The 25,620-nt window shown below is 46.7% G+C and overlaps 1 protein-coding gene and 1 pseudogene across 3 annotated transcripts in view; one reads left to right on the plus strand and one right to left on the minus strand.

Annotated features, from left to right (window-relative positions):
* LOC139275195 (beta-1,3-glucosyltransferase-like) overlaps positions 1 to 25,620 on the plus strand; it is a 467,305-nt gene that overhangs the window by 158,138 nt on the left and 283,547 nt on the right. For 2 of the 3 annotated variants that reach the window (XM_070892319.1, XM_070892320.1), the window contains exon 5: positions 11,924 to 12,000. In XM_070892319.1, coding sequence (XP_070748420.1) covers positions 11,924 to 12,000 — 77 coding nt within the window. Of the gene's footprint in view, positions 1 to 11,923; positions 12,001 to 25,419; positions 25,481 to 25,620 lie in introns of those variants that run through there. The other variant, XM_070892321.1, reaches the window with a different exon arrangement.
* On the minus strand, positions 7,267 to 7,387 carry LOC139275469 (5S ribosomal RNA; annotated as a pseudogene).

A 25,620-nucleotide genomic window follows, 5' to 3' on the forward strand; every position in this document is an offset into this window, starting at 1 on the left:
TGTTGTCTTGCCTGCTTTGGCCTATCATCGGCATTAATGCTTACTTTAAGTAAAGTTTAAGTAAAGTACTGCTACAATAAAAGAATAAACAAAGGATGAACAACTGTAAATAAGTTAAATAATGTAACTGAGAGAAGGCACAAAATTTGTTGAATTAAAGATTTTTTTTTATTAACAAAGACAACAACGATTTTTAAAAAAACTATTGAACAACACCCTCCCTCCACCCCTGCCCCCCTCCCCCCGCCAACCCACCCTTCCCTCAAATCCATGAACTGTGAACAAAACGTTAACAATTTTTAAAAAAGCAAAACCAATTCAACAATGAAAAACACTCCCCCCTCCCTACCTGGGGCCACGTTTCCCTCCAGATCCTGTCCCACCCCGTGTTCTTACGCCACCTGCCCGTTTTGGTCTACGCTGACCGACACAAACGTGTTGTGCAGAGTGGGACGGCAAGACTTCCTGCCGTGGTGGAGGTGAAGGAGTGGAAGCAGAAGCCTGAGGCTCCACTTCCGAGTCAGGAGGAACTGTGCCCTCCGTACTCGCTTGCATGCTTAGAGTCTCGCTACCAGCTGACACGGCACCTTGGGGTGCAGCGCCGTGTCCAGTCAGCAACGCATGCCGAAGGGCATTGGTTGCGGCGGTCTGCTGACGAATGGCCTCCAACGTCTCCTGTGCTGTCTATGTTTGCACGGAAGACCAGTTGGAGAAGTTCGTGCTGAACTCGCTCCAGGTTGCTGGAAACTGGCTCCAGTTTGCGGAGAAACCCGCAAAAACCTGGATAAGGTCATGACTGATCGCGATCGTCTCCCTCCACAGGGATATCAAGCTCTCCGTCTGGCCCTCCATGTTAAGCAATTGCTCACCCCGCTGACCCGACCTCCGCGGGGTCGGCGTTTGCAATATTTTGCGCCATGGCGTCACCACCTGCACATTGCTTGGTCCCGGTGCCTCATCTGTCTCAATAGAGATGGTCGCAGATTGTGCCCCCCCACAAAAAGAATATCGTCCTTTTCCTCCTCCGCCTCCTCCTCTTCCTCTTCCTCCTCCTCCTCCTGCTCTTGCTCCACATTTGGCAGAAGTTCCTCCTCTTCCTCCTGCGAGGTTATTGACGGTGCAGGAGTAGTGGATGAGTGCACTGACTCTCACGACACTTGACCTTAAAAAGACGAATGACATTTTTAAACAACTTATTCGGACATTAACAGTGCTCATTATTAGTAAACATACATATCAATTTTTCAATAACCCATAACATAAGAATAGTTTTCAATACCCCATATGCACAAGGGTTCATCAAGGCTGCCATGACCTCATTCGTAAATCAAGACTACATCAAAAGTATATGTCATATTGCATTATAATTGCAGAACATTACATGCGTAACTAAGATATTTTTAACATAATGTTTGACACATTGCACAGTTCCCATTACTCACGAAACTCACGGGTGGGTTCGGCCACACCATGGGTCGTGACCGAACGGCTGTCAGGCCCCACGAAGGCCACTGCAAGCTCCTTGTATTCGGATAAAATCTGAACCTGAGCAGAGCCGCCACCTGTCCTCCTCTGCTCAGTGCGATTGATAGATATCTTCTTCTGTAAATGATAAGATAACATTGCATGACATAAGCTAATGGACTTGGTAATAAACATTGAAGACTGACAGATTTAAATGTTCGATTAGAAATTATCATTGCATTGCATCTGAATAAAATTTCATAATATAAAATTTAACTTAGTGTTAGGATGCATGAATTAATTCGTAATTTAATTAATACTATAACAAAATGACATTCAAGATTCAAATTAAAATTTACATGCATCATTTAAATATTACATATGTAAAATTTAAAATATAAAATGCAACTTACTCTGGCTGCTGCCAGCAAGCTGTTCCACCTTTTCCTGCACTGGTCAGGTGTACGCACTTTGTTGGAGGCCGAGGTGACCACATCGGCAATCTTGGCCCAGATTCTCTTATGTGCGCGGGGTGGAGGTTTCCCATGCCCACCCCGTGTTAAATCATCCCACCTGCCACTCATTGTGTTCACCAACGCCTCGTTGGCTTCTTCGCCTTTTACATTCACTTTCTCCCTCCATAGTAATATAAATTTAAATATATTTTTCAATATATTGTATAATATATAGTATATTATCTAAATTCAAATATTTGTCAAAAAAATTACTTAAAAGACAAAAAGAATGAATAATTTTCAACAAGAATTCGCTTTTCAATCCAACCACACTCAAACAGCTCCTACTCCCTTCCTTCCTCTCTCTCTCGCTCTCTCTCTCTCTGACCCTCCTTGTGCTTCTGAGTATGTGTGATGACCCCTGACCTCTTAAAACGCGGCAAAGAAACTCAACTACAAAAAAAATCCCACACATGCGCAGCAATAGCGTTGCTGGGGAAGCTTTTTTTTCTTCTTTGATTTCTGTTTTCGGTGGGCGATCGTTAGATCGCCGAAAAATCACATCACCCATTTGACATTGCCGGGGTAAGGCCAAGTGGAAAATTGCAAAAAAAAAATGGGCCTTGTGCCGGTGGACAGCAAGGCCGAGACATCCCACATCGCTGGAACATGGCCCATTTTTTTTGGCCTTAGCCACTGAGTGGAAAGTCTAGCCCATAGTTTCTAGTTTCTATTTCTATAATGTCATATGAGGCTGATAGAACTATTGGTCTCTACCCTCTGGATTACCTGATTCAGAGTGAATACCTGACTGCTGAATCACTGTTGAGTCAGCTGAGCAATCCATTTTCTTGGTTGCTAACTATCCTCCTGCATTCTCTGTCAGTGTCTGGCCAAAGCCAGAACACCTATACCAAGTGACAGGACCAGAGATTTCACAGTTGAGTGGGTGTCAAGTGATTATTGATTAGTCATACAGTCTAATGAATTGCTTATTATTTGCAGTCTTAGGAGAAGCAACATCAAAGCTTAGTTTATCAAAATTTTAATCACCTTTCATCTCAATCTTTTTTTATCAACCATGATCATATTGAATGGTGGTGCAGGCTCGAAGGGCTGCATGGCCTTCTCCCGCACCTATTTTCTATGTTTTTATGTTAAAAGTCTGTGTATACACTTTGCTTTAAAATGCCCAAATTTAAATTAAACTTTTTTTTTCCAAATTCTCCCGAGAAGATGGTCAATGTGACAGCAGGTGATGTTCAGGTTGTAGTCCTTAATTGTCATCTTTGCAATTTGGAGGCCTCCCGACATATGTTGTGCAAGACAATAGACAATCTAATCCAAGTTCCAAAAGGCATTCGATAAGGTGCCACACAAAAGATTACTGCAGAAGATAAAGGTACGCAGAGTCAGAGGAAATGTATTAGCATGGATAGAGAATTGGCTGGCTAACAGAAAGCAGGGAGTCGGGATAAATGGGTCCTTTTTGGTTTGGAAATCAGTGATTAGTGGTGTGTCACAGTGATCGGTGCTGGGACCACAACTGTTTACAATATACATAGATGACCTGGAAGAGGGGACAGAGTGTAATGTAACAAAATTTGCAGATGACACAAAGATTAGTGGGAAAGCGGGTTGTGTAGAGGACACTGAGAGGCTGCAAAGAGATTTAGATAGGTTAAGCGAATGGGCTAAGGTTTGGCAGATGGAATACAATGTTGGAAAATGTGAGGTCATCCACCTTAGAAAAAAAAAACAGTAAAAGGGAAAATTATTAAAATGGGGAGAAATTACAACATGCTGCGGTGCAGAGGGACCTGGGGGTCCTTGTGCATGAAACTCTTTTGGAGTTTACCTGTAAAACATAAACATTAATCGGTGCCACCCGACCTGGATGACACACCAGATATTTACAAGGCCCATTTTTTTTCTTTTTTGTGTTTTTTTTTGTGTTTTTTTTTGGGCACTAAAATCAAATTTTTTTTTTTTCCTCCAGTGCCCCCTATAAAAGGGGTGGGGGACACTAAAAGCACCGGCAATTAAAACAAATTAAACTTTAAAACGTAAAATCAAATTAAAATTTGGTTGCCGGGCGTGATGATGCACTCCAGTCCCTCCGGTGCCCACCTCTCGGAAGGCCGCGAGCGTACCAGTGGACACCGCGTGCTCCATCTCCAAGGACACCCTGGACCGGATGTAAGAGCGGAAGAGAGGCAGGCAGTCAGGTTGAACGACCCCCTCGACCGCCCGCTGCCTGGACCGGCTGATGGCACCCTTGGCCGTGCCCAGGAGCAGTCCTACGAGGAGGCCCTCGGACCTACCCGCTCCCCTCCGCACAGGGTGCCCAAAGATCAGGAGAGTGGGACTGAAGTGCAGCCAGAATTTCAGGAGCAGCCCCTTTAAATAATGAAACAGGGGCTGCAACCTCGTGCACTCAATAAAAACATGGAACACGGATTCCTCCAGACCGCAGAAATTGCAGGCGGCCTGGGAGTCCGTGAACCGGCTTAAAAATTTGTTGCACGGCACTGCTCCGTGCACCACCCTCCAGGCCAAGTTCCCGATGAATAGTGGGAGGACTCCCGCATAGAGTGCCCTCCATCGGGGACCCCCGCTTCCTCCGGATGGCAAGATGGTACGCCATGGCGTGTCCGGACGGCCGGCGAGGATGGCAAAGTTGAGAGTGTGCAGGAGCAGCCCGTACAGGAAACCCCTCCGCGCGGAACTGAAAGGCACGGAGGGGATTTCCCCGAGGCGGCTCAAGTTGTGAGGCGCCGGCCCCCGAGGGAGGTTCCGGGGTTTGGCGCCAATGAGGAATTCCGTCCGGACGGGGGTCAGTTCGGACGGGATCTCCCCACGAGCTTGAGCCTCCTCGATGCACCTAACAGAGTCAGGGCCCAAAGCTGTTTTTAGCGACTCGATGGCTTCGGCCGCGCGGCGGACGTCTGCTGAATTTAGGCGCCGCGCCAGCGTGCCTGGCGCCATCCAACCCGCTCCTCCGCCATCGAGCAGGTCCCTGACCCTGGTCACCTCACCAGCCACAGCCCTCTCTTCCGACCGCCACATAAAACCTCGGTCGTGGAGGTACGGATTCCCGAGCAGCGGCTCCTGCAGGACGGCCGCCACTCCAGCCGGCGGAGAGCTGCGCTTGGTGGAGACTTTGTTCCAGACCCTGATGAGTTCCTTGTAAAAGACAGGCAGCTCCCGGAGGGCGGTCCTGGCACCCCCCAAGTTCACAAACAGGAGCTGCGTGTCATAATTGAGGTCGAGCTGCTGGCGGAAGAAATACGTCGCCAGAGCGCACCACCTAGGAGGGGGCTCGACGTAAAGGTATCTCTGCAGGGTCTGAAGACGGAAAGTCGCGAACTGGGCGCTGACGCACACCAACGACTGACCGCCCTCCTCAAGCGGGAGACTCAAGACCGCGGCAGAGACCCAGTGCTTCCTGTTGTTCCAGAAGAAGTCCACCAGCTTCTTCTGTATCTTGGCGACAAACGCAGGGGGAGGGGTCAAAGTGACCAGCCGGTACCACAACATTGCGGCCACCAGCTGGTTTATGACTAGCGCTCGACCCCTGTAGGACAGCACTCGGAGCAGTCCTGTCCAGCGCCCTAGGCGAGCGGCGACCTTGGCCTCCAGCTCCTGCCAGTTCGCCGGCCAGGCTTCCTCGTCGGGGCTAAGGTAGACTCCCAGATAGAGGAGATGGGTCATGCTCCAGGCAAAAGGCCTGAGCTCCTCCGGCAGGGAGTCCACCCGCCACTGACCCACCAGGAGTCCGGAACATTTCTCCCAGTTGATTCTGGCGGAGGATGCGGCCGAGTAAATCTCCTGGCACTCACGCATCCTCCGCAGGTCAGCGGGATCCTCTACTGCGAGGAGCACGTCATCGGCGTAAGCCGAGAGGACGACCTCCACGCCCGACCCTTGCAGAGCCAGTCCCGTCAACCTCGTCCGCAGGAGGCGCAGGAAAGGCTCCACGCAGATGGCATATAACTGGCCGGACATGGGGCATCCCTGGCGCACCCCTCTCCTAAAGCGAAGGGGCGCCGTCAAGGACCCGTTAACCTTAATCAGACACTCCGCAGCGGCGTACAAAAGTCGGATCCGGGCAACGAAATGCGTCCCGAACCCGAAAGCGCGCAGAGTTCCGAGCAGATAGTCGTGATCCACCCTGTCGAACGCCTTCTCTTGGTCGAGGGATAGGAAGGCGACCGACAGACCAGCCTCCTGGGAATGATGGATGAGGTCCCGGACCAGATGGATGTTGTCGTGGATTGTCCGGCCCGGGACCGTGTAGGACTGGTCGGGGTGGATCATGTGGTCCAGCACGGCACCAAGGCGAGCAGACATCGCCCTGGCGAAGATTTTGTAGTCCGTGCTGAGGAGGGAGACCGGGCGCCAGTTCTTAAGGAGGCGGAGATCGCCCTTCTTAGGCAGCAGGACGATGACTGCCCTGCGCCAAGAGAGGGGCATCTCCCTCCTTGTGCATGAAACTCTTTTTGGAGTTTATCTGCAAAACAAAACACATTAAACCGTGCCACCCGATCTGGGTGACACACCAGACATTTACAAGGCCCTTTTTTTCCTTTTTTTGGTTTTTTTTGTGGGTTTTTTTTGGGCACTAAAATCACAATTTTTCCCCAGTGCCCCCTATAAAAGGGAAGGGCACACTAAAAACACCGGCAATTAAAACAAATTAAACTTTAAAACGTAAAATCAAATTAAAATTTGGTTGCCGGGCGTGATGATGCAGTCCAGTCCCTCCGGTGCCCACCTCTCGCGGAAGGCCGCGAGCGTACCGGTGGACACCGCGTGCTCCATCTCCAAGGACACCCTGGACCGGATGTAAGAGCGGAAGAGAGGCAGGCAGTCAGGTTGAACGACCCCCTCGACCGCCCGCTGCCTGGACCGGCTGATGGCACCCTTGGCCGTGCCCAGGAGCAGTCCTACGAGGAGGCCTTCGGACCTACCCGCTCCCCTCCGCACAGGGTGCCCAAAGATCAGGAGAGTGGGACTGAAGTGCAGCCAGAATTTCAGGAGCAGCCCCTTCAAATAATAAAACAGGGGCTGCAACCTTGTGCACTCAATAAAAACATGGAACACGGACTCCTCCAGACCGCAGAAATTGCAGGCGGCCTGGGAGTCCGTGAACCGGCTTAAAAATTTGTTGCACGGCACTGCTCCGTGCACCACCCTCCAGGGCAAGCCCCGACGAATAGTGGGAGGACCCCTGCGTAGAGTGCCCTCCATCGGGGACCCCCGCCTCCTCCGGACGGCAAGATGGTACGCCATGGCGTGTCCGGACGGCCGGCGAGGATGGCAAAGTTGAGAGTGTGCAGGAGCAGCCCGACACTGCACCTGGTATTCCCAGGCAGTCTCCCATCCAAGTACTAACCAGGCCTGACTCTGCTTAGCTTCCAAGATCAGACGAGATCGGGCGTTTTCAGACTAGTGTGGCCGTAGGCAAAAGTTTGATGCAAATTCAAAGGTAAACTGAGGGCTCACATGAAACTCTTTTTGGAGTTCATCTGCAAAACAAAAAAAACATTCAACGGTGCCACCCAACCTGGGTGACACTCCAGACATTTACAAGGCCCTTTTTTTTCCCCCGTTTTTTTGTTTTTTTTTGTGTTTTTCTTTTTTTTGTTTTTTTTTTGGGCACTAAAATCACAATTTTCCCCAGTGCCCCCTATAAAAGGGAAGGGGGACACTAAAAGCACCGGCAATTAAAACAAATTAAACTTTAAAACGTAAAATCAAATTAAAATTTGGTTGCCGGGCGTGATGATGCACTCCAGTCCCTCCGGTGCCCACCTCTCGCGGAAGGCCGCGAGCGTACCGGTGGACACCGCGTGCTCCATCTCCAAGGACACCCTGGACCGGATGTAAGAGAGGGCTCGCATGAATCCCAAAAAGTTAGTTTGCAGGTGCAGCAGGTAATCAGGAAGGCGAATGGAATGTTATGAAGTATAATGTGGATAAATGCGAGGTTATCCACTTTGGTGGTAAAAACAAACAGAGAGACAGACTATTATCTGAATGGTGACAAAATAGGAAAAGGGGAGGTGCAACAAGACTTGGATGTCATGGTACATCAGTCATTGAAGGTTGGCATGCAGGTACAGCAGGCGGTTAAGAAAGCAAATGGCATGTTGGCCTTCATAGCGAGGGGATTTGAGTACAGGGGCAGGGAGGTGTTGCTACAGTTGTACAGGGCCTTGGTGAGGCCACACCTGGAGTATTGTGTACAGTTTTGGTCTCCTAACTTGAGGAAGGACATTCTTGCTATTGAGGGAGTGCAGCGAAGGTTCACCAGACTGATTCCCGGGATGGTGGGACTGACCTATCAAGAAAGACTGGATCAACTGGGCTTGTATTCACTGGAGTTCAGAAGAATGAGAGGGGACCTCATAGAAACGTTTAAAATTCTGACGGGTTTAGACAGGTTAGATGCAGGAAGAATGTTCGCAATGTTGGGGAAGTCCAGAACCAGGGGTCACAGTCTAAGGATAAGGGGTAAGCCATTTAGGACCGAGATGAGGAGAAACTTCTTCACCCAGAGAGTGGTGAACCTGTGGAATTCTCTACCACAGAAAGTAGTTGAGGCCAATTCACTAAGTATATTCAAAAGGGAGTTAGATGAAGTCCTTACTACTCGGGGGATCAAGGGGTATGGCGAGAAAGCAGGAATGGGGTACTGAAGTTGCATGTTCAGCCATGAACTCATTGAATGGCGGTGCAGGCTCGAAGGGCTGAATGGCCTACTCCTGCACCTATTTTCTATGTTTCTATGTTTCATTGCGAGAGGGATGGAGTACAAAAGCAGGGAGGTCCTGCTGCAACTGTACAGGGTATTGGTGAGGCCGCACCTGGAGTACTGCGTGCAGTTTTGGCCACCTTACTTAAGGAAGCATATATTAGCTTTGGAGGGGGTACAGAGACGATTCACTAGGCTGATTCCGGAGATGAGGGGGTTACCTTATGATGATAGATTGAGTAGACTGGGTCTTTACTCGTTGGAGTTCAGAAGGATGAGGGGTGATCGTCTAGAAACATTTAAAATAATGAAAGGGATAGACAAGATAGAGGCAGAGAGGTTGTTTCCACTGGTCGGGGAGACTAGAACTAGGGGGCACAGCCTCAAAATACGGGGGAGCCAATTTAAAACCGAGTTGAGAAGGAATTTCTTCTCCCAGAGGGTTGTGAATCTGTGGAATTCTCTGCCCAAGGAAGCAGTTGAGGCTAGCTCATTGAATGTATTCAAATCACAGATAGATAGATTTTTAACCAATAAGGGAATTAAGGGTTATGGGGAGCGGGCGGGTAAGTGGAGCTGAGTCCACGGCCTGATCAGCCATGATCTTGTTGAATGGCGGAGCAGGCTCGAGGGGCCAGATGGCCTACTCCTGTTCCTAATTCTTATGTTCTTTTGCAATACTTACCACTTTCCTAAATGGATGCAGCCATAACAACAACAACATCCAGGACAGAGCAGTTTGCTTGATTAGCATGCCTCTCAACAGGCTCACTGTCCACTCTCTCCATCACCGGTGCATGGTGATGAACAATCTAAGGGATGCATTGCAGTAACTCACCAAGGTTACTTCAACAGAACCTCCTTCCCCTACAATCTCTGCCACCAATATTATGGTAATAGTAGCCAGGCCGTGAGAACTCCATCACCTCCAAGTCACAAACCATACTGAATTGGACTTGTATCGTCATTTCTTCATAACTGCTGGGCAATATTCTGGAATTCCCTACCAAACACCATTGTGGGAGTATCATCACTGCAAGACTGCAGCGGTTCAAGGTGAAAGCACATCACCGCCTTCTCTGGGCAATTAGGGATGAGCAATAAATGCGACCCTGCCAGCATTGCCCATATCCCAAGAATAAACTTTTAATAAATTGATGTGCATTATTATGTTAAAATTCGTGAAGCAGGTTTCCTTGGGGGCAGACTTTCCCCAAGGCCCTCACCGTCTGATTGTCACCCAGAAAATACTGCTAAGCACCATCAGTTAACGCCGGAGAAAGTTTCCTCTAATTAGGTAATTAAAACCGCCCGACGAGAAAATGATTCTTACACCAAAATTCTCGGCGGTTTCTGGGCGGTTACAGCCGAAGGTAGCGAGAACAGGCGGTTCTTAAAATGTTTTTAAAAATTTACTCCGAGGCTGTGGTTGGGCCTAGGGAGGGGGGGAAAACTCAAAAAATATTTTTTCACTTAAACAAAAAATAAAACGTTATAAAACATTCTCAAGACACTTTTTAACGTAATCGCCATTTTAGAGTTTTAAAAATAATGATAAAAAACTTTATAATTAACAGGGTACTCACCTACCACCCTGTTTCAGGCAGCTTTTCATGGGCGATTCCCTCGAAGGTGTGTATGGGTCCTCCGTTGAGGCCAAACTTAGATCCTGGTGGTTTTCTCGGCGGTGCACGCAGATGCACGTGGGCGGTTTGCTACCTGGCGTTTTTTTCAAAATGTGGGCAGAACTCTTAATAAAAATTAAGAGGAAACTTTCAGCGGGCGGTTTGTCATCAAAAAACAGCTGTACCACCGAGAAAACCGCCGAAAATGAAGGTGAAAGTCTAGCCCTTGGTCTTTATTTCTATCAATGCAGCATGTAAAGTGGTGCAGGTTGAAAAGAATTCAGCCATCTAGGCCCGAAGCTCTGGAATTCCCTCCCCAAACCTCTTTGCCTCTCCACCTCATTCCCCTTTAAGATGATGCCTAAAGACTACTTCTTTGGCTAAGCACTTGTTCCCTGTCCCAATGTCCCCTTCTTTGGCTCGGTGTCAATTTGTGTCTGGTTATGCTCCTGTGAAGCGCTTTGGGCTGTTTTACTACATTAAAGGCACGATATGAATGGAAGCTGTTGTCGTTGAATTCTCTGATGAGATAATGTTCATTACCAGCATGTTTCTAGAGGAAATCTGCATTTTATAAACTTACCAAACTTTTTAAAAAAAATCTTGGTTGCTTTTGACTGAACTTTAGGGAATTCAACCACTTTTTCAAAAAAAACATTCAAACTCTCAAGAGGTCCTGATTTGGAGAATTTCCTTATGCATTTTGTAGTACTATTTAATAGAGGATGCACATCAATAAAGTTCTGTTAAGACCAATATTTTGAATTGCAATATTGAAATTAATAATCTGGAAGTGACTGTTGAAGTAACTATGATGTACTGCAATAATATAGCTTTGGACCCCATCTTACAAAAAAGGTTCCTGTACAAAAATCAGTATTTATTTTTAAGGCAATACATTTATCAGTTTCACTTCATATTTTTTATGATAAACAACAACAATTTATATTTATATAGCACCTTTATTGTAAAAAGCTCCCAAAGTGCTTCACGGACAGCCATAAGGAAAAATAGATGCCAAAACAAGAATGGAGAGCTGAGAAAGGGTGACTGAAAGCTTGGTTGAAGAAATGGGTTCTGAAGAAGTTGTTAAAAAAGAGAGGGAGAGAGACTGAGAAGTTTAGGGGTTGAATTCCAGAGAATAGTACCCAAATATTTGAGGTTCTCAAGGCTCTGTCACAAATGGTGTTGGGTTGGGTTGTGTGTGTGTGTGTGTGTCGGGGGCGGGGTGGGGGGGGGGGGGGCGACAAAGAGTGCAAGCAGAAAATGCAGAACTTAAAGCAATGAAATATTTCAGGAGGGGGGGTGGGGTGTATATGTCTGTAGCAGTTTACAGAAATAAAGAGGGTCAAGACTGTGGAGGCATTTAAAAGGCAGGCAATAAAGGATTTTTAGGTTTATTTTAAGTGATGTGGCAGAACTACAGAGGAGTATTTACCTTTGAGCTAGTTGGGCCCAAAGTTTGTGCATGCGGACAGCCATGGTGAGACGCTCAGGCTTCGCACCACCTCACCAGCAGCATGGATGCTTCAATGGAAGTGTTGTGTCTTGCAGGGTAAAAAAATAGAGATAATTTTCTATTTCATTTCAATTATTTTCATATTTTTCTTTCCTCACAGCATCTACCTACTGTGCTGCTTATTCATGAATTGAGCAAGCATGAAGGAGCTTGGACAATCATTCCCATAATTCCACAGTAAGTACCCTATGTAATGCAAGGAAAATTGAATTGTTTCTGTTTACGGTAAGAGACATATAGTAGAAATGATAGTGTTCCTCACTAATTGGATGCTAATGTAGTTAATTTGTTTTGGCAGAATATCATTGCAATAATTAAGTATGAGCTGATTTATGGTGTATGCAAAATGTATTTGTTGGAATCCATTTTTAAAATATGGAACAATATTCTATCCATTCATGTTGGTCCTACAACCCAATATATGCACACATCATGGAGTAAGTAAAGAATTTGCTGATATGATTTTACTCAGACAATATTATGCCTAGTTTACTGATATCACAGGAGAGACTGGGATTAAATCTCAGCTGCCTTAACATGCAGTCCTAACAGTAGATGCTTGTTGCACCAGGCTGTGCTTATTGTATCTGATTTAATACATGTGCCTGGTGCAATTTGTTCTATTTAAATGGACAGTAATTTGTGTTTTGAAAAGTCAACTAAAATGTAATTAAAGCTCCTACTGGGATGTTGGCTGTTACTATTGTTGTCGATATTTTATCATAAAAATGTTAAGCTCTTCTAATTTGTATGAGTAACAGTGAACTGAATCAGGTTGCAAAAAATGAAGCGGAACTGATTCTGAATTTCAAGTGTCAATAGTTTTCAAAGCAATTGCAATTCAAGGGCCCGAAATTCAGTACCGCTGGAAAGTGGTGCTCCCCCCACCTTTTTGTGGCCATTGGCGCCAAAATTTTTTGTGGCTGAGCCAAAGTGAACAAATGGATTCTAGCGCTAATGAACCATTATAAAGTGGATTTTTCAGCAGTGTGGCTGTCTTAATTTGAGCGTTATCACCACTGCGAAATTCAGCATGCAGCTAAGGGTTTCTAGTGAGCCAGCTACTCCCTAGCCAGGGTTTGCAGCAAGGCCCTGAGGAAGGAGTCTGGAAGGAGTTTGGAAGGATGGCTGGTATAAGAGGTGCAAGGAGAACCAACAGGTTCTCTGATATGGAGCTGGAGACACTGATGGGCAGTGTGGAGGACAGAAGAAGAATACTGTTTCCTGATGTGGAGAGACCTGGCAGACTGCCAGTACATAATGCATGGAGGGAGATTGCAGGGGAGGTGTCAGACACCTCCATGTATGTAAGGACGCACCCTCCCAGTAGTGTGCTGGCCAGTCTGCACCAGGCCCTTCCAGGATGGCGATGGGTCGACGCCTCCTAGCTCTGGCGCGACGGGGATCCTTCTGCTCCTCCTCCTCCTCGGGTGGTACTGCTGGCTCGACCTCCAGCGGCTGTGCCCTCATGATGGCCAGGTTGTGCAGCATGCAGCAGACCATGACGATTATGGAGACCCATTGAGGAGAGTGCTGCAAGGTGCCATCAGAGTGGTCCAGGCACCGGAATCTCTGCTTAAGGATGCCGATGCACTGCTTGATGATGCACCTGATGACACAATGAGTGTCATTGTATGCATGCTCTGGCACTGTCCTGGGTTCCGCAGTCGAGTGAGTAGCCAAGTGGACAGGGGATATCCCTTGTACCCAAGCAGCCAACCGCAATCCTGATTCGGGCTGGTCAAGACGGCGGACACACTGGTCTGGCGCAGAATGAACGAATCATGTCTGCTGCCTCCTTTGCCCACTGCCTCTCTGCACGGTGCTGATGGCGACGATGTCTCCTGCATGCCGCCCTGCTCCTGAGAAGGTGTACCAGGCGTCGCCCTCCCAACACTCCTCCCATCCTCGGGGTGAACCCTGCCAAGCAGGTCTCTGCAGCCCACAGGTCTCCACTTAAGAGTCAGACCTGAAAATTGTACAAACGTATGTGCAAACCTCTGAGCAGCACTCAGCAGGTTGAATGGAGCCAAAACAATTAATAAAACTACATGAAAAGATAAATACAGTGGATGATATAATCTGACATAAAAACACTAAAATTAATAAAACTATTTCCCTACCAAAGGGCCCCAATCGCTGAATATGGCTCGGGGAGGGAAAATCATCCGACCGCGGGGCCGCCCAGACCCCGCAGTAGCTGTCCCTTCGGGGACGGTGAATTTCGGTCCCCAAATGTTTTTTATAAATGCACTTTCTGAAGATTGCACATGGACAAATATATAAAGGATACTACTGCATAGGGCCAAAAATCCTAATTTTTTTCAAAAGTAGGAAATACTTGTTTTTGTCAAAATAAATAAACCTCTGGTGAGAATGTATGCTTTTGAAATATATGAATTCCCAAACGTGATTTTGTAAATGTTAGCGAAAAAATAGCAACCAATCATGATACACCTGTAATGCGGAGGCGTGGCGAGAGATTATGGCGGGGGTGCGGCGAACCAAGACGAGGCTACACACTGCAGCACAGGGAGGGAGTGAAAATTCACAACTAGTTGGCCCAGAGGACTTTCAAATGTTTCCTAACACTGGTAGTGGCTTGTAAGGAGGACTGCTGCTCATCCTCTCAGCTGATGATTGCGGATGTTGTGGAGAGAGAAAAGAAAAGTAGATTTTTACAAAAAACTACAGGACATTTCTTTAACTACAGCATTACTTAAAAACTAGACATCAATTTCAGTCTTGAAATGTTGCTGCAGACCTGAAAGGGTTAAACTAAAGCCATGCAATGTTACACAGACCAGAGAGAATTCACACACTCATCAGTACTCCACACAGGCCGAGATGTTTCAACATAAAAGGTCGACTGCAGAATTACAAAGCAGAGTAAATGCCTTTAACTACCCTCTCCATCTTTGTTCTAGAATTAATGAGATTATTCCTGGTTAACTCTTGCCACTGGATAAACGCCTAGCTCTGTCAAGCCTGTGTAGTGGCTGATGTGCAACGGTCACCACACGTTAAAAAAATCCACGCACAGGCATCTCCCACCCCTGGAGTTCAGGACTGGACTATCGGTCCTTCATTGAAACATCTGCAAACTCATCCCTTTTGGTGTGGAAGCAAGTCATCCTCGTTCGAGGGACCGCCTATGATGATGATGACTTCTTTAACAATTCACAAACAGTTAATGACTGACTTAACTAGTATAAATGCTGAAAGGTTCATTAATCCAGCTGTGCAGTGAGCAACTTTAGTAGAAAATGGCTCAACATCAATAGAAACAATTCCACTTTATCTGTGAAGCAGTTATGTCTTCAGGCTATACCAGCAGTCCTGATTGTCCTCAAGAATGCATTCGTATAATTATAGCTGTCAAAATAAATAATACCTATCTCCCTAAAATATAAAAGAATGAGAGGATGTTAAAGAATCGATTTTATTTGTCATGTGATTAAAAACTTAACCAATATCTGATACTTGCACCGAACATAATTTACGTAAATTTATTGCTATTTACTAACAATTTATTTATGTGTAACTACAGAATGTTTCCTAAAGCATCAGCTAACTAATTAATCTTGGTTGTTTTGGAATCATAAATCAACAACTCAGACTTTAATTACTGGTTAATATTGGCCATAATTTGCTGTCATCAAATACTTTGTTGCTCTCTCCTCAAAAAAACCAACCCTTAACCCCTCCGTCCTTGCAAACCAGCACCCCATCTCCAACCTCTCTTTCCTCTCCGAAGTCTTTAAACATGTCGCCTCCCAAATCTGTGGCCACCTTTTCCACAACTCCATGTTTGAACCCCTCCAATCAGGTTTCTACCCCTGCCACAGTACCGAAACGGCTCTCATCAAAGTCACAAATGACATCCTTTGTGACTGTGACAAAGGTAAACTATCCCTCCTCGTCCTTCTTGATTTGTCTGCAGCCGTTGACACAGTTGACCACTCCATCCTTCTCCAACTCCTCTTCACTGTCGCCCAGCTGGGTGGGACTGCACTCACCTGATTCTATTCTTATCTATCTAATCATAGCCAGAGAATCACCTGCAATGGCTTCTCTTACCGCTCCAGCATCGTTACCTCTGGTGTCCCCCAAGGAACTAACCTTGGCCCCTTCTTGTTTCTCATCTACCTGTTGCCCCTTGGCGACATCATCCAGAAACACAGCGTCAATTTCCACATATACGCTGATGACACCCAGCTCTACCTCACTACCACTTCTCTCGACCCCTTCACGTTGCCTAAATTGGCAGACTGCTTGTCTGACATTCAATTCTGGATAAGAAGACACTTTCTCCAATTGAATATTGCAAAGAATGAAGCCATTGTTTTCGGTCCCCGCCACAAAATGTGCTCCCTAGCCACTGACTCTATCCCTCTCCCCAACATCTGTCTGAGGCTGAACCAGGCTGTTTGCAATCTTGATGTCATATTTGACCCTGAAATAATCTTTCGACCACATATCCGCAGCATAACTAAGACCGCCTATATCCACCTCCGTAACATCGCCTGTCTCTGCCCTTGCCTCCGCTGATCAGCTGCTGAAACCCTCATCCATGCCTTTGTTACCTCTAGACTTGACTATTCCAACGCACTCCTGGCTAGCCTTCCACATTCTGCCCTACGTAAACTTGAGGTGATCCAAAACTCGTGTCCTAACTCGCACTGTCTTGTTCACCCCTGCGCACGCTGACCTACATTGGCTCCCTCAAGCAATGCCTCGATTTCAAAATTCTCATCCTTGTTTTCAAATCCCTCCATGGCCTTGCCCCTTCCTATCTCCACAATGCCCCCCCCCCCCCGCATATCTGCATTCCTCTAATTCTGACTTCTTGAGCATCCCTGATTATAATTGCTCAACCATTGATAGCCGTGCCTTCTGTTGCCTTGGCCCCAAGCTCTGGAATTCCCTGCCTAAACCTCTCAGCCTCTCTACCTCTCTTTCCTCCTTTAAGACGCTCCTTAAAACCTACCTCTTTGACCAAGCTTTTGGTCACCTACCCTAATGTCTCCTTATGTGGCTCTGAGTCAAATTTTTTGTCTTAAAATACTCCTGTAAAGCGCCTTGGGAAATTTTACTACGTTAAAGACGCTATATAAATACAAGTTGTTGTTGTCATAATAACAATGAGGCTAATGGTACTCGCTCTTAAATATACGCAAATGCTCTAGCAACTTTAGGCACGGTCAGATGTACGGTTAAATGCGGCAATCCAAAAGTTCTGTCCCTGATGCACCGCTCCACCGTTAGCTTTGTGAAAACGACATCTTGCTGTCTGCCTTACTATTGAAATGCATTGAATGGTGTGAAGTTGCTGTACGCTTACAATAGATACGATATAAACTCACCATGGAAAGATATGTCAAGTCATTTCAAGTCTAAATACCCTTTAAACAACGTGATAAGTGTTAATTGACCTCTGGCACTAAACATTGTCTATTACAAGTGTGGAGTCTCATTACTGCAGATTTTAATTATGATTGGCAATTTAAAAAATGCAAGCTTTAATTTTTATTATTAAACCTTTCTGTGCATTTTTTTCTCTCTTAATCCAGTCTTTCTTTCTCTCTCCTTATATCTCTTTCTGTACCTGATTTGACAGCAAATTATGACCCATTCAGTAGCTTTTTCTAATAAAGTAAAAAAAAGATTGCATTTCTATAGGGCCTTGTCACGTCTCAGAAACGTCACCAAGCGCTCCAAATGCACTCACTAATTATGTGGTACATGTGGTGGAAGTGTTGTAAGATCCCATAAAAAAGGTATGAAATGAATAGCCAGTTGATCTATTTTGGTATTGGTTGGGGAAGGATTGTTGGCAACTCCTTGTTCTTCAAATAGTTTCATGTTCACCTGAAAGGGTCTCAGATTAACATCTAATTCAAATGATGACATCTCCAACAAAGTTGCACTGGAGTGTCAACCGACAATAATTGCATCAAATCCTGGAATGAGGCTGAAGAAGAAAAAAGAAGTGTTTGGTGGGAAGTCTTATTATAGACTAAATTTGGTTAATATTTCAATAATTAAAAAACCTGAAAAGGAATAGGGGTCATTGAATGGCTGAAGTTGAATACCTGCTGTGAAGTAAATACTATGTGTAAAATACTTGGTGTTCAAGCATTTAAACTGCCAGTCATTTTTTCAAACTTTGACAACAGAACAATAAATAAGCTAAAAATACAGCATATCTACAGCCTTCTTTTTCTGCATAGTGTGATAGTTGATGTTCATAATATTGTATACAAACAGAGAAAAGTGCTGCAAATATGCAGGATACTGGTCAATATCTGGAATAAAAATATAGGTTGATGGTTCTGAAAAAAGGACTCCTGAATACCTTAGATTTTCTTTCGGAGGGTAACAGCTCTGCTGTGCATTTTTAACACTTTCTGTTTTCCTTCACAGTGCCAAGCATGACTTTCCTGAACTTGGGAATTTTGCTGAGCTGCAGTTTTAAGTATATCTTATAGTAAAGGAAAAAAATAACCTGAAAGATAATTTCTTGTTTTTCTTTTTCATATGGGTTTTGTTTTGACCACATTCCATTTTATGAACAAAAGCTGTTTTGTTGCGATCCTAACAACAGTACATCCATGTAGTCTAGTAATTTAGCAATAGAATATTGGCCTGGATTCTGCGGTCAGCTGCCCACAGATCTTTCGTGGGCCTTTGAGCGACAACTTGCGGTCATCGGGCATCTGATGAGGAGTGGCACCCTCTACAAGGGATCTGGGACCTGTGTGAATAGGGCAAGCAACCACGTGTCTCCTCAGCTAATCAGATCGAAGAATCCTTAATGAGACGCAGGGGCCGAAATTCAGGCCTGCCAAAAAACTGGTGTACTTACGATTTTTTAAGTGTTTTTACCGCCGTCTCAGAAGAGGTCGACTCTTGATCGATATTCAGGTCTTTGTCTTTGTCTTTTTTTTCGAGCAGACCGGAAGTCGATCACAATGGGGGTGGAAGTGCGGCAGTTAGTGCTGGTGAGGGGCAGAAGTTGGGGCAGGACCGAGTCTCCACCGTCGTCACTCAGCAGCAGAGCGGTGGTGACGTCAGTGCGTGTGTGCATCACCACATCTCTTCCCTCATTTAAAGGGGAGAGAAGCAGCGAATTTTTAGGTTTGGCCACTGGGGTCACCAGGGAAGGTTTCGGCCGGGCCAGCGGTCTGGCACCCAAGAAGGGGGTACGAGGCTGCAAGTTGGCGGCCCGGCCGAACACGGGGCCATAATTATCCGGCCGATCGTGAAGTCAGCAGGCAAAAAAAAAAACATGGCGGCCATGGCAGTGCGCCCTCCCCTTGAAGGGCCGCCGTGCTCCCGTGGCTCACACACACAAAACAAGGCGCACCAACAGAAAAAGCTGTCGGGGGCACCGCGCGGCGGATCAAAGATTTGTTCGGTAAATTTCACGCGGAGTGGGATGAAGGTGCGGGAGATCAGCGGTGAGTGTTTTGATGACGCGCTTGGGGCGGTCAGCGGCAGCAGGGCGGAAGTGGGGACCGCCCGAAAAATCCCCAGGTGAATTTGGTCATGGCGGCCAATCGACTGCAACGCGGCGGCCACTCGATTCCGCTGCATGGCCGCCGCAAAACGGCAGTAGAGGGCCTTATCCGGATCCTGAATCTCGGCCCTGCAGAGTCTAAACCAGGAAGTGTAAGTTAGAATATGTAATGCCTTGGGGTCACCAGAGGTAACGGTTATTTAGTGGGTAAGTACCGCAACTTCAAGCCCTTCATGTGTTTTAATGCCAAGTTTCTCACTGAGGTACCAGTTTAGTGACAAATCAGACAGCAGCTTCCTGATTTCCATGTTTTATAGCGCATGTGCGGACACTATTATTCCTATCACAAAATCAGGGCCTATGGGCCAGATTTTTGGCTTGCGGGGTTTTTTAGCGAAAACTGTAGCGATACGTGAAACTTACCGTTTGCGCTGCACTATTGTTTTTAACCTGAACTTTCGGCCTTTACGTCTGCGGCAGGGGCCCATCGGTAAGGGAGGCATTGCACAAGCATTCGCAGTGCGAACTGCGAGTTTTGGCAACTTTAGTCTGGCTGGGAGCGCTGTGAGAGAGGCCTTTGGAGGGGGGAAAACAGAAAAACTGTTGTGTATGCAATAACTCAATAGACTGAATACTGTAATACTATAAACTCCGAACAGGTACAAACCTGGCTCTACTTTATTAGGGCCAAAAGTGATTACATTACAAGGTGGCTGGCCTTTTATACCTGGGCCACACACACGTGCGCCCAATGACCTCCGACAGTGGCGCCACCTGGTGGCTAGTAAATCCAAGCATACATACATGACAATATCCCCCTTTAAGATATTAGTAACGGTCTTTTTACAAATTGAGACGATCCGGGGCTTTCCGCTCCCGAGTTGAACGTCTCAGTTCAACTCCAGCCTTGGGCGAGCGTTCTGAGTCTGTTATGACTGGGGGCTGGGTAGCCGATCTGATGGGAGTGGCAATGACCATGTCAGGGATTGAAAGTCCAGATTCATTGATGACAGCGGAGTCCTCTGATGACTGAGGGTAGCTTGGTTGGTCACTGATTGTGTCTTCCTCAGACTGTTCCGGTTCATCCGTGTGCCGCAGCTTTATCTGATCAACATGTTTCCTGCATGTCTGCCCAATCTTGAGCTTAATAGTAAACACTCTGTTACCCTCCTTGGCCATAACAGTACCGGCGATCCATTTGGGACTTTGACCATAATTCAGTGCATACACAGGATCATTGATAGAAATGTTGCGTGACACAATAGCGCGATCATGATACCCTTGCTGCCTTTGACATCTGTATTCGACACGTTTATTCAAGTCAGGTGGACAAGAGAGAGCCTGGTTTTGAGACCTCTCTTCATCAATAGTTCAGCAGGGGAGACCCCGGTAAGCATATGCGTGACAAGCGAGTTTGCAGTGAACCTTGAGTTACACGTTTCATACTCTGCTTGATGGTTTGGACCGCACGCTTTGCTTGTCCACTGGATGCGGGTTTGAGTGGTGCTGACCTCACGAGTTTGATACCATTGAGTTTCATGAACTCTTGAAACTCCATACTGGTGAAGCAAGATCCGTTGTCGCTTACAACGATGTCAGGCAGACCATGCGTAGCAAACATGACACGAAGGCTCTCACTGGTAGCTGTGGATGTGCTGGATGACATGATTGTACACTCTGTCCACTTGGAATAAGCATCCACCACAACTAAGAACATCTTTCCCAGGAAGGGACCTGCAAAGTCGATGTGGATCCTGGACCCTGGTTTAGATGGCCACGACCACAGACTCAGCAGCGATTCTGCTGGTGCTTTACTAAGCTGCATGCAAGTGTTGCACTGATGCACACATGATTCCAGATCAGAGTCGATTCCAGGCCACCATACATGAGACCTGGCAATGGCTTTCATCATGACAATACCGGGATGCGTGCTATGTAGATCATGCACAAATTTCTCTCTGCCTTTCTTGGGCATAACAACATGATTACCCCACAGTAAACAATCTGACTGAATGGATAGTTTGTCTTTGTGACGGATGTAAGGTTTGGTCTCCTCACACATTACACATTTGCTTGGGTATGGCAGACCAATCACCACTAAGGATACAACGTTTCACAATTGATAATATTGGTTCCTGGCTGATCCAGGTCTTAACTTGTTGGGCCGTGACAGGGGTTCCTTCACTTTCAAAAACATCCATGACCAACAATAGATCTGCCGATTGTGGCGTTTCCACCTTCGTTGTGGGCAACGGCAGATGGCTCAATGCATTGGCACAATTCTCAGGTTTATGGCGAATTACATAATCATGGGCAGATAATGTCAGCGCCCACGTCTGGATGCGGGACGATGCATTGGTATTGATACCTTTGTTTTCCGAAAACAATGAAATGAATGGCTTGTGATCAGTTTCCAGTTCAAACCGAAGACCAAACAGGTACTGATGCATCTTTTTAACCCCATACACAGGCCAGAGCTTCTTCCTCTACCAGGCTGTAGGCTCTTTCCGCCTTTGACAAACTTTTTGAAGCATATGCAACAGGTTGTAATTTTCACGACTCATTAGCTTGTTGGAGCACGCAACCAACTCCATATGACGAAGCATCACAGGCCAACACTAGAGGCTTACACAGATCATAATGTACCAGCAGCTTGTTAGAGCAAAGCAGATTAGTAGCCATCTCAAAAGCTCTACCTTGAGACGCACCTCAAACCCAGTTAATGCCTTTTCTTAACAGCATGTGCAGTGGCTTTAATAAAAGGTGCTCAATCTAGGTGAGAAATTACCAAAGTAGTTGAGTAGACCAAGGAACGAACGCAGCTCCGTCACATTCTGAGGCCTGGGTGCATTTTTGATGGCCTTGGTTTGAGAGTCCTGATACCGTCAGCAGCAATTTTCCTCCCCAGGAATTCAAATTCCGGTGCCATGAAGACGCACTTCGAGCGTTTTAGTCTGAGTCCCACTTTGTCCAGATAATGTAAAACCTCTTCCAGGTTATTCAAATGTTCGGCGGAATCACGCCCTGTGACCAGTATGTCATCTTGGAACATGGCGGTTCTGGGGACAGACTTCAGTAGACTCTCCATGTTCCTCTGAAATATGGCTGCTGCCGAGCGAATTCCAAAAGGACACCTGTTGTAGATAAACAAACAGTCATTTGAGTGTTGATACACGTAAGTTTTTTCGACGTGTCAAACCAGCTCCTGTGTCATTTAGACTGACATCAGATCCAGTTTTGTGAACGACTTCTCCCCGGCTAGCGTTGCAAACAGATCATCAGCCTTCGGTAACGGGTATTGATCCTCGAAACTCGGTTGATCGTAACCTTGTATTCTCCACAAATCCTGACAGTGCCATCACTTTTCAACACAGGAACAATGGGGCTGGTCCATTCGTTAAATTCGACCAGTGGTATGATTCCTTCACACTGGAGTCTGTCCAGTTCGATTTCGACCATCTCCCTCATCTTTATGTTGGACGGGTTTTGCATCCGAGTCCACGTGGATCTACACCTTGGCTCCCGTGAAATTGCCGAGGCCTGATTCAAACAGCGAGAGGAACTTGCTCAGCACTTGAGCACATGGAGTATCCTCCTCCAACGACAATGCTTTGAGCTCATTGCAGTTCCATTTGATTTTTTCTAATCAGTTCCTGCCGAATAGCGTTGGACCATTGCCTGGAACAACCCATAATGGTAAATCTGAACCGCTCCATCATACCACACCTTGATTACTGCACTGCCAATCACCGTTATGTACGTATATAACTTGGCATTGACTGGACTCAGCTTGGGCCTCACAGCCTTAGTATCCCACAGCCTGTCAAATGTCCTCTGGCTCATTATTGATTGACTCGCACCAGTGTCCAATTCCATCGATACCGGCATACCATTAAGTTTTACATTAATCATTATCGGTTGGCTCTTTGTTAGGAACGAATACAGTCCATACACTTCCTCCTCTGGTATCTCGGATTGCATATCCGGATCCGTGCTAGACAGGTCATCATTCTCCACGTGGTGTGTCGCAGCACGCTTGCTCAGTTGTGGACACCTGCGCTGGAGATGCCCCACTCTCGAACAGTCTTTACAAATATACTGTTTAAACTGAGACTGATGATGCCAATGATTTCCCCCACAATGCCAACACGGTGATATCGGATTCATTCCCGTTGGCGGACTTTGAGCAGCCACAGGTTTCATGTACGCAGTCGGGTAAGCCCTGCCATATGCAGCTCTGCCAAACGATGATACTATCTTGTTTACAGTACTTGCCGAGTTCTGATTTTTCAATGATATCTGCTTTAAGCTTTTGTCTGTCGTCATGCATGATTGGGCAATCGTGATGGCCTTGCTCAAATCCAGCGTCTCTGCCGCCAGTAGCTTACGCAGGGTCACCTCGTGGTTGATGACGATTACAAAGAAGTCCCGCAGCATGTCTGCCAACGCAGTTTCGAACTTACACTGTAGCGTATGTAGGCACCTTTAGTAATGACTCCACAAGGCAGGGTATGGTGCTTAAACTCTGCAGACCAATCTTTTATTCCAGCTCCTGAGTGACAAACAACAAGCTGTGAGTTCCCTTTTATACTGGGTTTCCTGCCGTGTGCAGGCAACTGCTGGGTCTCCAGCAACAGCACCCTCTGGTGTACCAGTAAGGTGTGTACAGTACAAGGGTACACTCAATGTTACATGACAGTATTACAGACATCACACAGTAAACAGGCATGCATACACAACAATATTCCCCGCTGAGCATTTTTCATATCCTAGTTGTCATGACCAGGGGAGGTGATCAGTGGTGAGCTATGGGAGGTTGTGGTGAGGGTTGTGTGGTTGCCAGGTGTGACCCCTGTGCTTAAGGCTGGCCTCGTACGTTTCCCCTCCTTCACACACAAACCAAGTGGGTGTCACTGTTGTGGGATCCCTCGGGGAGGTAGCCACGGCAGCAGTGGGTGGTGTGTTTACACTGTGATGTGGGTAATTGTGGGCAGGGCCACAAGACTGAGTGGCTCCTTGTCCACCAATGGGGATGAGGGTCAGGTCATCCCACGGTTTGCCAGGGAAGCTGGAGGGTATTGGCCTCATGCTTCTGGTGTTGGCCCTGGTGGCCAGGGGCTGTAGGGCTGGTCTGGTGCCGGTTGCCATTAGTGGTGGCTGGGCTGCCCATTGACCACTGTCCCTGTAGTGGGTCTGCTCCTACTGCCTGTGTGTGTGTGTCCTGCAAGGGGCATCACATTCATTCCAAAGGTCCAGGCTACATGGTCAGGTAGCCTGCTGGACCTGGGGGTCTCCCACAGGGGGATTCCATTGGCATTAGCATGGTCCCTGTAGGACCCAATGTCCTTTGGCAGTATCCTACCGGTATACATGACACTTTGGCTCTGATCACACATAGTCGAACCTGCATTATACATTCTAGCATTTGCATCACTTTTGGGTGTCCTGGTTTCAACAGACATGGTTACCTTGGGCATTTCACAATCTCTATCATTATTGTTAAGCATAATAAACTTGTTCTTAACCTTACTGACACCTGCATTCATCTCATTAGTCACATTAGTTAAACCAGCATCACAATTCATGGTTACATTGCATACATTTTCATACTTGCACCCTTTAATTGCATCTTTAGCTTTAAAGTCCGTGTACTCAAATAGTTGGAACTTCCCCTTTAAATTTTTTTGGTTACCGGTCTCCTTTAAGGGAGCTTTCAAATCCGATTGGCTGCTCGATGTCACATGATGCTCCTCCATGTTCACTCACATTTTGAATGCAGGTCTACTGCTCATCAAGCAGCAGCCATTCTGTGCTCTTTCCTTCCACAGCACCACTTCGCCTGATGTGGACCCAGTTCATCCAATTCCTGCTCAGCAGCGTGGGACCGTCGCCCACTACAATCCACAGGGGAGTTTGTTCAACATGCCGTCCTGGGAGACCTGGACGTCTACACCACCAATGATTTGGATTTTACCTTTGGTGTAGGTGAGCAGCTTTGCCTGGACAGGAGACAGTTTTGGTCGCGTGGCAGGATTCCTCCAAATTTTTTCAAAGGTCTTTTGGCTCATCACAGACTGGCTCGCCCCTGTGTCGATGTCCACTTCCATCATCTACGGAGAACTTCCGGTGGAGCAGGTAAAGATTCCATACTCCTCTCCCAGGGTTGGAGCAGCTCCATCTTCATCTGTGTCGGAGCCCCGGTGATTAGCCAACTCACCAGAGACACAGCGAGTACAGCCTTTTCTGCACATTCTCTGAAGGTGTCCTTTCTCTTT

Source organism: Pristiophorus japonicus, chromosome 10 (genome assembly GCF_044704955.1).
Source record: "Pristiophorus japonicus isolate sPriJap1 chromosome 10, sPriJap1.hap1, whole genome shotgun sequence".
In the NCBI taxonomy this organism is placed as follows: Eukaryota; Metazoa; Chordata; class Chondrichthyes; family Pristiophoridae; genus Pristiophorus; species Pristiophorus japonicus.